This window comes from Oncorhynchus masou, chromosome 15 (genome assembly GCF_036934945.1).
Source record: "Oncorhynchus masou masou isolate Uvic2021 chromosome 15, UVic_Omas_1.1, whole genome shotgun sequence".
NCBI lineage: Eukaryota > Metazoa > Chordata > Actinopteri > Salmoniformes > Salmonidae > Oncorhynchus > Oncorhynchus masou.
In genome coordinates this window covers 6,592,727-6,608,894 of record NC_088226.1, presented here as the reverse complement: position 1 = coordinate 6,608,894, position 16,168 = coordinate 6,592,727, and the positions used below count along the sequence as shown (strand labels likewise).

The following is a 16,168-nucleotide window of genomic DNA, read 5'->3' as shown; positions in this document are numbered from 1 at the left end:
TGCGTTCACAGAAGCACCTACAAGTTGCTTTCCAAACAATAATTAACTTGTAGTGCGAAAGTAATGCGTCTCATATTGATTTTGTATGGGTGCATAAGCAAGAGAATGTGTGTGGAAGGAAAGAGGGATTGTGTGTCCCCACTGTGTGTGTGAGAGAGAGCGACAGAGAGGTTTGTGTGACTGTCTATGTGTGCCATTTATAAGTCATCTGTGCTCCCTTATGCAGTTACAACATTAATTAGCACTTGGCTGCTCGGATTGCACTGTGATCCAGCGACTATAAAAGGCTGGGAAATGCCCGGAGTGAAATGAAGGCAGCCTGTTTATGAGCATGAGGCAGGAGTCCCTCAGGCAACACTATCTAGGAGCCCTGCCTCCAGGGGAATGGGTATGACAGGGAGAGCTGTACTCCTATAACACCCATCTCCACTCAACTCCATGTAGGGCTGCTGGATATTAGTGGTTACCATGTGGCTGTTTTGTACAGGTTTGGGGAGGTGTTTAATGTATTAAATGTTTAATGTATTGGACTAATACATAGCTTTTTCTATGTGCTCAAAGTGATTAACATAGTAAGGGGAGACATTTTTTTTTGGATTTTCCTGTCCTCCAGGCGGCATTCCGGTCAGACATCGGGGCCCTCCTGGAGCAGGTGGGTACGGGGAAGGAGTCTCTGAGTTTCATGAAGAGAAGGATGCGCAGGCTGGCTGCACAGTGGACCTCGGCTGCACGCAGGCTAGATGACAGTCTGAGGAGTCAATGGAGGGAGCAGAAGAGGGTGAGTGTGTTGTGACTGTGGAGGGAGAGAGAGTTTCTGTGTCTCTGCTATGAGTCAAAAGGTTGACAGTTAACTCATATCTCTTCCCATGACAGTGCAAGCCAGTAATATGTTGTACAGGTAGGTGCCCATTTTGGTTTGCTATATTTGATTCCCGAAACAGTAGGCAGACACACAACTGACAACAACAAGATGGAAGGTTGACAAAAGATGGATCAAGACGAGGTGGCCTTCATGAACATTACAGTGGTGACGTTTTTCTCCACTAGCGATTACGGACCCATTTTCTGTGAGTGGTGTTACTGTGAATGGCTGAGAGAAGTAGATGTGTAAGTAGGAGACTTTACCAGCCGTTATCAGGAGAGCAGGCCTGGGATGTATTGTCTTTAGTGCTCTTTAACCAGCCTAACATTCATAGGGACATTTTCAAAGAGTGGTGGAGGAGCCTGAATAGAGGAACACTGCTTTACCATCACTGATGAAATGACAATGACTGTAGAATCTCCCCAAGCCTGCCCTTTGTATCGAAAACCTTTTTCGTAATGTCATAAAAGGTTATAAATCAACCTCAGAATAATATTGGCATGTGTGTTTACATGTCTGTGCTTGTCTGCAGTGCACTAGATGGATTAAACAGTACCTGTGCTGATTTTCCTTTAACAGTGAAGTGAATAACATTAGATTGACAAGCGAACCACCTCCGTCACCGGCTTCATAAGGACATGCATCGGCGACGTTGTCCCCGTAGTGAAGGGTCACGACGTTGTCCCCATAGTGAAGGGTCACGACGTTGTCCCCGTAGTGAAGGGTCACGACGTTGTCCCCGTAGTGAAGGGTCACGACGTTGTCCCCGTAGTGAAGGGTCACGACGTTGTCCCCGTAGTGAAGGGTCACGACGTTGTCCCCGTAGTGAAGGGTCACGACGTTGTCCCCGTAGTGAAGGGTCACGTCCCCGTTGTCCCCGTAGTGAAGGGTCACGACGTTGTCCCCGTAGTGAAGGGTCACGACGTTGTCCCCGTAGTGAAGGGTCACGACGTTGTCCCCGTAGTGAAGGGTCACGACGTTGTCCCCGTAGTGTCCCCGTAGTGAAGGGTCACGACGTTGTCCCCGTAGTGAAGGGTCACGACGTTGTCCCCGTAGTGAAGGGTCACGACGTTGTCCCCGTAGTGAAGGGTCACGACGTTGTCCCCGTAGTGAAGGGTCACGACGTTGTCCCCGTAGTGAAGGGTCACGACGTTGTCCCCGTAGTGAAGGGTCACGACGTTGTCCCCGTAGTGAAGGGTCGTTGTCCCCGTGAAGTGAAGGGTCACGACGTTGTCCCCGTAGTGAAGGGTCACGACGTTGTCCCCGTAGTGAAGGGTCACGACGTTGTCCCCGTAGTGAAGGGTCACTGCTTCCCCAAACAAAAGACCTGGATTAACACGGAGGTTGGCGCTAAGATAAAGGATGAGGGACAAAGGATACCGCACACAGGGCTATCGCAGACAACCCTGAGGCTACAGCTGAGGAAAGGAACAATTACAAGAAGTCCCGCTACACAAAATATCAAAAGGACTATAAGGTGGAATAATACTACACAGGCTCCGACACCAGGAGCTACAGTCCATTACGGATTCCAAAGGAAGACGTGCTCTGTCCAACCATGCCTCTCTTCCAGATGAACTCATTGCATATTATGCACGCTTCGACCATAACAACACCGTTTCATGCGCGAGGGCCCCCACCATCCCAGAGAACTGGGTTATCTCACTCTCCGAGGCCAACGTGAGTAAGATCTTCAATCAGGTCAACACTCTCAAGGACGTGGGGCCAGACAGTACTCAAGGGCATGTTCTCAGAGCATGCGCAGACCAGCTGGCAGGCATATTCACTATCATCATTCCTGTTCCCAAGAACTCTAAGGCTTCAAGCCATAATGACTACCGCCCTGAAGTGCTTTGAAAGGCTAGTTATGGCATACATCAACTCCATCTTCCCAGACACCCTAGACACACCCCAATTTGCATTCCGCCCCAACAGATCCAAAGACAACTTAATCTCAATTGCACTCCACACTGCCCTCACCCACCGAGATAAGAGGAATACCTATGTGAGAATGCTGTTCACTGACTACAGCTCAGCGTTCAAAATTGTCCACTAAAAGTTTGTCACCAAGCTAAGGACCCTGGGACTGAACACCTGACAGGCCTCCCCCAGGTGGTGAGGGTAGGCAACGTTACCTCTGCCATGCTGACCCTCAACATGGGGGCCCCATATGGGTGTGTGCTTTGTCCCCTCCTGTACTACCTGTTCACCCACGACTGTGTGGCCATGCACGACTCCAACACCATGAAGTTTGCTGACGACACAACGTTGGTAAGCCTGATCACTGGCGTCGATGAGACAGCCTACAGGGAGGAGGTCAGTGACCTGGCAGTGTGTTGCCGGGACAACAATCTCTCCCTCAACGACAGTAAGACCAAGGAGCTGATCAACACATCGATGGGGCTGCAGTGGAGCGGGTCGAGAGCTTCAGGTTCCTCTGTGTCCAACTCACTAAGGACTTTAAAATTGTCCATTCACACATGCACAGTCGTGAAGAAGGCCCAACATTGCCTCTTCCACCTTTTATTTACATATTTTTATTGAATCTTTATTTAACTAGGCAAGTCAATTAAGAACAAATTCCTATTTACAATGACCGATTACCAAGAGCCAAAATGTCTCCTGCAGGGACAAAACACACATCACGACAAGAGAGACACCACAACACTACATAAAGAGAGACCTAAGACAACACAACATGGCAGCAACACAACATGGCAGCAACACAACATGGCAGCAACACAACATGGCAGCAACACAACATGGCAGCAACACATGGTGACAACACATGGTGACAACACATGGTGACAACACACTGTGACAACACAACATGGTAACAACACAGCAGGGCTGGCAGGGAGCCTAGTGGTTAGAGCGTTGGGCCAGTACCCAAAAGGTTGCTGGATCGAATCCCAGAGCTGACAAGGTAAAAATATGTTGTTCTGCTCCTGAACAAGGTTGTAAAAACCCACTGTTCTCCGGTAGACTGAATTTGTTCTTAACTGACTTGCCTATTTAAATAGTTAAATAAAGGTAAAAGGTAAAAAAATAAAACAACACAACATAGCAACAACATAGCAGCAGCACAAACTTTGTTAGGCATAGAAGACAAAGCAGCCACAAGTGTTAGTAAGAGTGTCCATGATTGCATCTTTAAAGAAGATATTGAGATAAAACTGTTCAGTTTGAGTGTTTGTTGCAGCTCTTTCCAGTCGCTAGCTTGAGCAAACTGAAAAGAGGAGTGACCCAGGGATGAGTGTGCTTTAGGGACCGTTAACAGAATGTGACTGGCAGAACGGGTGTTGTATGTGGAAGATGAGGGTTGCAGTTGGTATCTCAGACAGGGGGGAGTGAGGCCTAACAGGGTTTTATAAATAAGCATCAACCAGTGGATCTTGTGCCGGGTATACAGAAGATGGCCAGTTTACAGAGGAGTATAGAATGCAGTGATGTGTCCTATAAGGAGCATTGGTGGAAAATCTGATGGCTGAAGAACATCTAGCTGCTCGAGAGCACCCTTGCCTGCCAATCTATAAATGACATCTCTGTAATCTACCATGGGTAGCATGGTAATCTGAATCAGGGTTAGTTTTGCAGCTGGGGTGAAAGAGGAGCGATTACGATAGAGGAAACCAAGTCTAGATTTAACCTTAACCTGCAGCTTGGATGTGTGCTGAGAGAAGGGAGGAGGTTGAAAAGGTTTTTGTTTTTGTGATTTGTGCTGCTGCTACTCTATCATCCTGATGTCTATTAATCTTACCTCTATATCTACCTATTTCACTCCAGTATCTCTGCACATTGGAAATATGCTATTGGAACTGACCCTTTATAAACTGTGTTCTTTCTATTTTTATTTCTCATGTGTTTCTGTTCTACCTTGTTATTTTTAGTGCTATAATGATATTGATTACTATATTGCGGGATTTGCAAGAAAGGCATTTCACTGTACTTGTGCACATGACGTTAAAAACTTGAAGCTTGAATTATTCACAAAACCAAGGCTGGGAAAGGTATAGATTGACTGCAGTATTCTTTGAGTTTACCACTCCGAGCATTCTCTTTGTGCAAACCCCACTCCTTTAATCCTTCTCTAGTTAAAAAGAGGCTCATAACTTCAAACGCCTGAGTGAACATGAGACGCAGTGATTGATAGGTGTTTGCTTTGCTTTGGGAATGCAGGACAGTCTGGTCTTTGGCCAAGAGATGCTTTTAGAACATATAGGATTCTTCTTTTCATCAGTCTCTCTTTAGAGAACTATTAGCTTGGATAAGCCAGCAGCAGCGCTGTCAACACACAGCATCCTTCCCAAGCCTGTTCCTTGATCAGCCTCCAAAAAGAAGAGTCTCTTTGTTCTTTTTTTTAACGGTGTGTTCAACAGTAATAGTTTCTGTCCATTAACTGGCCCCTCTGGGCTTGGATGCAGCGTCTCTGACAGAACAGTGTTCAGAAAACAGACGAGGAGGAACTGCTGCGCTGCTGTGAAAACGCAGATGAGAGAACGATAATCTGCCGATGGAAATAGACTCGTTGAAGGGAGACTTCACAGAGGAGTGGAACTAGACAGCAGCCGTCTACCCCACCTGTCTCTCTCCTCTCTGTCTGCAACCTTGATTTTTCTGTCTTTTTCTCTCTACACTGAACTGTACTTTCATAAAGGCAAAATTGCTGTAGACAACTTTTTAAACTTCCAATTCCTTTTGTAGTAATTTGAAAATGAATTATTTCATGTAGTTATGGTGATGTGACAAGTATTGTGTGGCTGGCATGAGTACCATGGCACTGCAGTGACATGAGGATTCACTGGCATCATAGATGCAGGGGGCCTGTTGCAGTACTTCTGCCTGGTCATAGTGAGGCGTTTGTGTTGCGTCCACTCTTAACGAAAGCAGAGCAATAAATCGCAAATGATTGTCATCGATTTCCCTCTTTGTATTGAGCGTGCACTGTGCAGTCATCTTGTCCTCTAGCAATTTCCCTGCATTGTGCAATATTCAATGGGTCTGTGTTGGCTGCCTTCACTGAGTCCTTCGTTTTCTTCCATCTTTAGTGAGAATGGTTAAACTAGTTTGGAGCACGAACCCCAGAGTGGTTAGCTACTTTACTCTTTAGAAGTAAGATGAGAAAGTTTTGTGAGTCAAAAGTAACTGGGGAAGAATTAAAGACTGCCATCTGTTGAGAAATCACACAGTCTGATTTCATTACACTGTTAACAGGCTGGAAGTCCCATCCTCTCCCATCAGCAATTAAAACAGTCTTGTACCATTAGGCATATTAATTATCTTCAGCAGATCAATCACTATTCAGATTCCAGATTCAGAAATTGTGTTTTTCAAGATTTGCTTGGGGATGAATGTTTCATGGCTCTTGTCTTTTAGCGTAAATATTCAGTTTGTTGCATTTCATCTCTCTTATCTCTATTCCAAGACCAGTGGTTTTGGGGGGGATCTGAGATGTACAGACCTGAATGAAGCTAATATAGATAGCTATGGATAAGAACCATGGATCAGTCCTATTAGTTGGGAGCTCATCAGAATGAGACTGAAAACAATTCAATCTTATGGTTCCAACCCCTCAACCCTCTGTTTTTTTTCTCAGATCCTGGTGCACGTGGGCTTCCTGACAGAGGAGTCAGGGGACGTGTTCAGCCCCAAGGTCCTGAAGGGAGGTCCTCTGGGGGAGATGGTCCAGTGGGCCGACATCCTCACAGCCCTGCACATCCTGGGACACAACCTCAAGATCTCTGTCTCGCTCAAGGAGCTGCAGGGGTGAGTCAGATGATGTCATGTTCTATTTATGTCTATATCAATATGTAAGGATGGGACCTATCACAGTATTCAGACTGAGTCTAGTGGTTCAGAACTTCTTCTTCTGGCTCAAATTATATAAAGTCATGCATGAGAGAGGACTTTTTCAGCACCATGGATAGCTCCAGGAAGAACCGTACTGTGGCCATTCGAACTGTTCTGTCAATTCTTAATCCCCTCACGAATGCTCTAGTCCTGTGACATATATTTATTGAGAGTCATGTGATTTGTTGTGACATCATGATATTTTTCCCACTTTGAGATGTTTTTTTGCACACACATTTGGATGAACAAACAAGCTTAAATTCTCTGGCACTCATGTCATACATATCTTATAAACCCATCTCTATTTATACCGTCTTACCTTTTTAGGTGATGTGTAACCATGTATAAGGCAGCCATCTTAAGGTTCATTCCCACACAGTGTGTTTGGTCTCACCCTGATAAGCCACCTGTCTCCCTGTGGACTGGAGTTCCAGCCAGACAGACAGCGTTTGTGTTCCTCTCCCAGCTCACTGACCCCAGACAGACAGCGTTTATGTGTTCCTCTCCCAGCTCACTGACCCCAGACAGACAGCGTTTATGTGTTCCTCTCCCAGCTCACTGACCCCAGACAGACAGCGTTTATGTGTTCCCAGCTCACTGACCCCAGACCCAGCTCCCAGCTCTGACCCCAGACAGACAGCGTTTATGTGTTCCTCTCCCAGCTCACTGACCCCAGACAGACAGCGTTTATGTGTTCCTCTCCCAGCTCACTGACCCCAGACAGACAGCGTTTATGTGTTCCTCTCCCAGCTCACTGACCCCAGACAGACAGCGTTTATGTGTTCCTCTCCCAGCTCACTGACCCCAGACAGACAGCGTTTATGTGTTCCTCTCCCAGCTCACTGACCCCAGACAGACAGCGTTTATGTGTTCCTCTCCCAGCTCACTGACCCCAGACAGACAGCGTTTATGTGTTCCTCTCCCAGCTCACTGACCCCAGACAGACAGCGTTTATGTGTTCCTCTCCCAGCTCACTGACCCCAGACAGACAGCGTTTATGTGTTCCTCTCCCAGCTCACTGACCCCAGACAGACAGCGTTTATGTGTTCCTCTCCCAGCTTACTGACCCCAGACTGATAGCAGTGGCTGGCTGGGCCACGGAGCAACATCCGGTCTAACCAAGGCTTTATTTATCCATCTGAAAAGATAACGCTATTGATTTTCAAGTCGGCCAGGTGTGACTGCTGGAGTTAAGAGAGCAGATGGTTCAATCTGGGAGTAAATGCCATAAACGTCTTGAAGGACCCAGTCCCTGCCTCTCCTTTTATCATTTACCCTTTCCCAGTTTCACCCGGCCTGGTCTAAATTGCAGTGTTTAAGTCGGACTGGAGATATTGGATATTGTCGATTCCTGCCAGTGCAGACGTGAGGCTGAGAGAAATTGGACAGGCAGCAGCATATGGTGTGGCTTCTGTTATTGAACACATATTCCTCACTGTGGGGAAGCGTCAGAGTTAGAGCTGCACTGAAGACTTAGAGCTTCCCTGTGATCTCAAATTGGAGTTTTGAAGAAAGCGGCTTTGATAAGGGTAGACTGGAGATCAGTGAGAGCGGATGGGATTCTGCCTCTTCTGCCCACGCTATTATTTACCTCACTAATTGGTGTCATGGAGTATTGAATTACTGCATTCAGTCACCACAGGGAATGTGTCTTGTGAATGTTGATGAAACCGCATGAGACTGACAGTAATTGTCAATCAGAAACAAATTGGAGCTGTGCTAAAGCCAAGAGGCTCTGTTTCCAAAGGTTGAAAGTGTGTGTGTGTGTGTGTGTGTGTGTGTGTGTTCTAGTGTGTTTGTTTATTGGTATATGTGAATGTGATGGTCTACTGTAAGGCCCATGCAGCTCTCTATTTGTCAGGAAATGGAATGTGCAGCCTTAGAGAAAATATAATAGAAGGTTGAAATTGGAGCCTATTGGATTTATCAGACAGACCATTTCCCCCTTTTTCTCGCAGAGAAAAGAGACGCAGTACATTTCCCACTCTTTTTATGATCCTATCTTCTCAAATTGGCCAATAGAAGAGATGCTGAATGTCCAATACATTTCTTTCCAGGATCATTAATGAATAGGAAAATCGGACATTTCTCTCCATTTCTACCCCCCCCTCTCTCTCTCTCTCTCTCTCTGACTATTAAGTTGACAGATTGCTATATGGGTTGAGCTCCCACAGATTCCCCCAGGGTTGTATCTATTTAGATTTCATCCTCCTATCTCCCCCACTCAGCCTGGGAAACATGTCATCCTAATAGCCCATGATCTGCAGCGGCTGTTATGAGAGGACGATGGTTGATATTGTTGTTTTGCAGATCATGGGTTGCTTGGTTTCATCCAAACCACCAGATACTGTAACTACTACTACTCTAAGTTAGATATAGATTAGTAGTAGCTACAGTACCTGGTGGTTTGAATGAAACCAGCAGTTTGCTTGAGTGGTTGTCACTTCCCTGCCAGCTTTATGGACTAGTCATCTGGCTCTCTTTTTTTATTCAGACGTCTCCGTTCCACTCGCTACTTCAGCTGAGGGTCTTTTTTATCGGTATAAGTTTCTGGCTCACGTCGCTTGCAGATGCTTAACTAAGCTGCTTTGGTATATTTTTAGTGATATTTTTGGACCGAGAGGAGGACGCTCCTCTGCATGCAGCCAGATTCATCAAGTCCGCCTTCGCACAGAAAAACAGCTTGAAAAGACATTCTCCAAGGACTGTTTCATCTGTACATTTTCATGATTAGTGTAAGCCCATTTTTCTGTTGCGGTAGGTTTGTGTGTTAGTAGTTGAGGATGGTGCAGTGTGTTTTTCTATGTTACAGTGTAAGTCACTCTAGATAAGAGCTTCTGCTAAATGACTAACATTTAAAAAATGGAAACATCCCATTATTGGTCACCCTCTTCCTCTGCTGTGTCACCTTGACGGGCAGATGAGTCACTAGGCTGAGAGTGGGGATGGGAGGAAGTGATGACGCTCCAGTCTCTGTCAAGGGAGGTGAGGTTAATTGAAGGGGGAGCCTCAGTGGTGGTGACATCATATTTGTCGGGAACAGCATCACATGAGCTAAAAGGTGCCCGGCGGCGGTTAGCCAAGCAGTACAGACAGCTGTCACTTCCTCTAGGGGATCTCCCCCCTGTTCCTCCCAGTGCGACGTGAGTAATTAGCCAGCACCAGAGCATGGCTTATCAACACCCGAGGAGGAGAAAGGGAGAGGAGAGAGGGAGGGGATAACAGCCTGACAGAGCTGGCTGGCTGGCTGGCTGACTCTGCAGTGACGACAGGGCCAGGAGAATACTGAGAACCCCCCTGCTACAGCAGCTCTGTCTGTCTCCACCTTCACAGACTCTGTCCTCCACCCTCTGAGACCAGTAGGAGAGAGGGAAAGGGAGGGGGTGATTCCACAATATGAGGAACATACATCATTTGAACCATCAGCACGAGTCCAATCAGAAGCATGATAGAGCCGTGCAATAAATGACGAGTGAGTTCAAACTGATCTGGAATCAGAAATAGCATCGATAAGAGCACAGCCACTATGTGTTTGGGAAGGAGGCACTAAGAAACATAACTCTCCATGTCATTTTACCCCTATCAAATCACCATTTGAGGCTGATTAGGCGTCCAGAATGGGGGCTGCTGTGTGTGCCTGCAAGTGCTACTGCGCTCTCTCTCCCTCCAGCCTTTCCAACAATGTGCTTTTGTTTCTCGGCTTTGAAAAGCCAATCTAAAGCATCCCTGTTAAAAACAGATTGCTGTCTGTTTACAATATGTTGCAGTGCGCAGCACTTTTACAGAATCAGAGTTGAGGGCAGAGTTTTATCGTTCGCAGTGATCAAAGCATTTGGGTCACGGCACGATAACATGATAGAATCATGTGACTTGATTTAGCTGCAGCGAGAGGGATTCGACGAGAGCAAAGGACTACATGGTGTGTTTTTGAGTGTTGCATGTCAGTTTTCATCCAGTTTGAATCGCTACAGTAAGCAACATATGGATGCAAGATATTGCAATCGCTGCTAGTTCCCTCTACTTAATGCTGTATTGTAAACTCGGCAAAAAAAGAAACGTCCCCTTTTCAGGATAATTTGTATAAATCCAACTTCACATATCTTAATTGTAAAGGGTTTAAACACTGTTTCCCATGCATGTTCACTGAACCATAAACAATTAATCAACATGCACCTGTGGAACGGTCATTAACAGCTTACAGACTGTAGGCAATTAAGGTCACAGTTATGAAAATGTAGGACACTAAAAGAGGCATTTCTACTGACTCTGAAAAACAGCAAAAGAAAGGTGCCCAGGGTCCCTGCTAATCTGCGTGAACATACCTTATGGCATGCTGCAAGGAGACATTACACCGAGGCCTGTACCCTGGAGCGGGATCGATTTGGAGGTGGAGGGTCCGTCATGGTCTGGGGTGGTGTGTCACAGCATCATCGGACTGAGCTTGTTGTCATTGCAGACAATCTCAACGCTGTGCGTTACAGGGTAGACATCCTCCTTGCTCATGTGGTACCCTTCCTGCAGGCCCATTCTGACATGACCCTCCAGCATGACAATGCCACCAGCCATACTGCTCGTTCTGTGTGTGATTTCCTGCAAGACAAGAATGTCAGTGTTCTACCATGGCCAGCAAAGAGCCCAGATCTCAATCCCATTGAGCACGTCTGGGACATGTTGGATCGTGGGGTGAGGGCTAGGGTCATTCCCCCCAGAAATGTCCGGGAACTTGCAGGTCCCTTGGTGGAAGAGTGGGGTAACATCTCACAGCAAGAACTGGCAAATCTGGTACAGTCCATGAGGTGGAGATGCACTGCAGTACTTAATGCAGCTGGTGGCCACACCAGATACTGATTTTACCCCCCCCCCCCCCCTTGTTCAGGGACACATTATTCCATTTCTGGTAGTCACATGTCTGTGGAACTTGTTCAGTTTATGTCTCAGTTGTTGAATCTTGTTATGTTCATACAAATATTTACACATGTTAAGTTTGCTGAAAATGAACGCAGTTGACATTTATTTTTTGCTGAGTTTACATTGTAACATTGCTCTTTGATTTGTTCCACTTGAACATTGTGACATTTAATTGGACACACCCTGTATTTTGAAAAATAGGACCAAATATGAACAGCCGTTGTATACTGTATATATCCTGCAGTCGACATGGAGCAGGGGAGCTCAAACACAGTTCACAGCAGCTGCAGTAGTGTCTGCTAGCTCCACTCAGTCTTCTCCACATTGAGGTTTTGACTCACAGGACTGACTGTACAGAGCCAAAAAGTGGGCGGTCGACATTCAACACTAAGCAATAATAAGCAATCAGTGAATAATAAGCAATCAGTGAATAAAAGTGCAGAAATAGCATAACAAGTGGGTGTTCCACATTAAGAGGAAGCTGTGCTTTTGTTGTTGAAGGAGGCAGCTTCTCAGTCTCTTATGCCCAACTCTCTCAACTGGCTCATTACTATGCCTGGCTCTGCTCTGCCATGCAGGTCTCCACGCTGCCACTACCCTCTCTCTGCCTGTTTCTTTTCTTCCACACTGAGCCCTCTGCACCCCATGGCCCCACCCCGGCCTCCTTCCTGTGAATGTGGCACGGCATCTGCCACAGCCAATTCTCCTCACCGCCTGACTTCCTCCTCTCTGTTAGATAGACTTCTGCTCAGCTACAGTATAAGGTTCTCACTCTGATATCTGGCAGCACGGTGCAGGTGGCCAGTCCACTCAGTGGGATACACCAAGATGGCCTGGTACATGTAGCTGGTTCTTTTCTCATGGGGTGCCAGTCCATCCTCCTCTCCTCTCTTCTTCCGCTCCTTCTCTCTCCTTCCCTCCCCCTTTCTTCACCTACTCTCTCCCACTCCTGCCGAACTCACAGCAGTACAGTCAGCCCCAGATGTCTTTCCTCTAGTGTGTGTGTGTTTGTTCGTGTACACGTGCGTTCATGTGTTGCTTTTTATTCAACTGCTGCTCATTTTCAGCTCCATAACTGCAAATGTAATCCCCCTGTTCTCTCCAAGTGTGCAAGGATTTGCATATATCCAATTAAAGCCCTGAACACAGCAGATTTAGTGCATTTGTGTGCAATACTGCCTCATGGGGTCACATAATGCAATTATTATACATTTGTTCTCACATTATCAAACCACATCTTTTATCTGATCTATCCCTTAAACCATTGTTTTATATGTTCTAATAAATACAGTAACTCCGTTCTATAGGCGAACGTACAATCGCTGGAGAACAAACTGGATGAGTTCCATTCGAGACTATACGTTCAACGGGACCTGAAGAACTGTAATATGTCTTTCTCTGAGTTGTGGCTGAACTAGGACATGGACAATATACATCTAGCTGTTTTTTCTATGCATCGGCAGGACAGAACGGCAGTGTCAGGTAAACTCAGAGGGGGAGGTGCGTGTCTCTTCGTTAACAACAGTTGGCGCGCGATCTGTAATATTAAAGATTCTGCTCTCCTGAGTAAGAATACCTAATGATCAGCTGTAAACTCTATTTAGCAAGAGTTTTCACCTATATTTTTCATAGCTGTCTATTTACCACATCAAACCAATGCTGGCATTAAGACCACACTTAACAAGCTGTATATGGCCATAAGCAAACAAGAAAATGCTCATCCAGAAACGGCGCTCCTAGTGGCAAGTTATTTTAATGCAGGAAAACTGAAATCCCTCTTACCTAATTTCTACCAGCATGTCACTTGTGCAACTAGAGGCAAAAAATCTAGATCACCTTTACTCCACACACAGAAACACATACTAAGCTGTCCCTCACCCCCATTTGGCTAATCTGACCATAACTTAATCCTCCTGATTCATGCTTTAAATAAAAACTCAAACAGGAAGTACCAGTGGTCCGTGAAGCGGCTGCTAAGCTACAGGACTGTTTTGCGAGCACAGACTGGAATATATTCCGGAATTTATCTGATGGCATTGAGAATTTTACCACATCAGTCACCAGCTTCATTAATAAGTGCACAATGACATCCCCACAGTGACCGTATGTACGTAGGCACATATCCCAACCAGAAGAGGGATGAAAGGCAATCTCCGCAATGTGCTAAAAGCTAGAGCTGACGCTTTCAAGGAGCGGGACACTAATCCGGACGCTTGAGAAATCCCGCTATGCCCTCCGATGAACCATCAAACAGGAAATGCGTCAATACAACAGATCGAATAGGCTCTGATGCTTGTCGGATGTGGCCGGGCTTGCAAACTATAACAGAGTACAAAGGGAAACCCAGCCAAGGGCTGCTCTGTGATACAAGCCTACCAGAATGCCTTCTATGCTTGCTTCGAGGCAAACAACACTGAACCATGCATGAGAGCACAAGCTGTTCTGGACGACTGTGTGATCACTCTCTCCGTAGCCAATGTGAGTAAGACCTTTAAACAGGTTAACATTCACAAGGCCGCAGGGCCAAATGGAGTACCAGGATGCATACTCAGAGCATGTGCTGACCAGCTGGCAAGTGTCTTCATTGACATTTTCAACCACTCTCTGACCCAGTCTGTAATAAGTCTGTAAGTCTGTAATGTACGTTCAAGCAGACCACCATACCTGTGCCCAAGAACACCAAGGTTACCTGTCTAAATGACTATCGCCCTGTAGCACTCACATCTGTAGGCATGAAATGCTTGGCTGGTCCATGGCTCACATCAACACCATCATCCTAGACACCTTGGAGCTACTCCAATTTGCATACCGCTCCAACAGATCCACAGATGAAGGGATCTCTATTGCACTCCACACTGCCCTCCACACTGCCCTTTCTCACCTGTGCAAGAGGAACACCTATGTGAGAATGCTGTTCATTGACTACAGCTTAGCGTTCAAGACCAAAGTGCCCTCCAAGCTCATCGCTAAGGACACTGGGATTGAACACCTCTCTCTGCAACTGGATCCTGGACTTCCTAACAGGCCTCCCTAGGCGGTGAGGGTAGGCAACATCACATCCGCCACGCAGACCCTCAACACGGGGGCCCCTCATGGATGCGTGCTTAGTCCACTCCTGTACTCCCTGTTCACCCACGACTGTGTGGCTGCACACAACTCCAACACCATCATTATGTTTTTGGTGACACAACGGTGGTAGGCCTGATCACTGACGACGATGAGAACCTATAGGGAGGAGGTCAGAGACTTGGCAGTGGGGTGCCAGGAGAAAAACCTCTCCCTCAATGTCAGCAAGACAAAAGACCTGATTGTGGACTACAGGGAATGGAGGGCCGAACACGCCCCCATTCACATCAACGGGGCTTGTAGTAGAGTGCGTCGAGAACTTCAAGTTCCTCGGTGTCCACATAGCTAAGGATGTACACACCAACTCAGTCATGATGAGGGCACAACAATACCTCTTCCCCCTCAGGACGCTGAAAAGATTTGGTACGGGTCCTCAGATTCTTAGAAAGTTCTAGAGCTGCATCACCACTTGGTATTGCAACTGCTTGGCACCTGACTATAAGGCGCTACAGAGGGTAGTGCTTACAGGCCAGTACATCACTGGACCCGAGCTAGCTGCCATCCAGGACCACTATACCAGGCGGTGTCAGTGGAAAGCCCTAAAAATTGTCAGACTCAAGACATCCAAGTCATAGACTGTTCTCTGTGCCACCGCACTGCAAGCTGTGCTGATGCACCAAGTTTGGAAACAACACCTGAATAGCTTCTACCCCCCAAGCCATAAGACTGCTAAATAGTTAGTCCGGGTAGCGATGTGGTTAACTATTTAACTATCTGCATTGAACTTTGACTTATCACATATGCTTCTGCTACTGTTTTATATGTTTTTTATTCCTAGTTATATTTAAATATCTACCTCAATTACCTCATACCACTGCACATCGACTTGGTACTGGTACTGTGTATATTGCCAAGTTGTCACTCATTATGTATTTATTATTACGTGTTTAACTTTTCTATTATTTCACTATTTTCTTTCTCTCTGCATTGTTGGGAAGGTAAGCATTTCACTGTTGTCCACACCTGTTGTTTACAAAGCATGTGACTAATACAATTAAATTAAATGTGATATTTAAGGTTATAAATGCCACTTTTCAGTGGGTTAGATGTGTTCCACCTGTCTGAACTGCTGCGAGGTGTCATGGGTGTGTTAGAGAGACATCCGAACGAGCTCAACCTTTTAATTCTTAAACTGGGAACATTTTGACGCTGTACGGAATTTTACAACATGATGTCACAATCGGAACGGTTGGGAACTTTTTCACGCAGGGAAGATTTTTACATGACACAAGGCCCAATACACAAGTGAAGCCACAGTATTTAGAACAGCATGTTGCTGTCAGATACACTACATGTGTCATAATATAAAATAGAAAGCTGTATATTGTTAAATCTACTGTTGCCCCAGGGAAGGTAGGTATGCCACTGCTTGAGCCATGGTGAGGTTAAATTACTTCTCTAGCTTTTCAAGGTGAGAGAATG

General features: G+C 46.1%; 1 protein-coding gene across 2 annotated transcripts in view; it reads left to right on the top strand.

Annotated features, from left to right (window-relative positions):
- The window catches only part of LOC135555423 (alpha-1,6-mannosylglycoprotein 6-beta-N-acetylglucosaminyltransferase B-like), an 85,650-nt gene that overhangs the window by 30,931 nt on the left and 38,551 nt on the right, over positions 1-16,168 (top strand). For both annotated transcript variants that reach the window (XM_064987833.1, XM_064987834.1), the window contains 2 exons: positions 614-778; positions 6,459-6,628. In XM_064987833.1, coding sequence (XP_064843905.1) covers positions 614-778; positions 6,459-6,628 — 335 coding nt within the window. The remainder of the gene's footprint in view (positions 1-613; positions 779-6,458; positions 6,629-16,168) is intronic.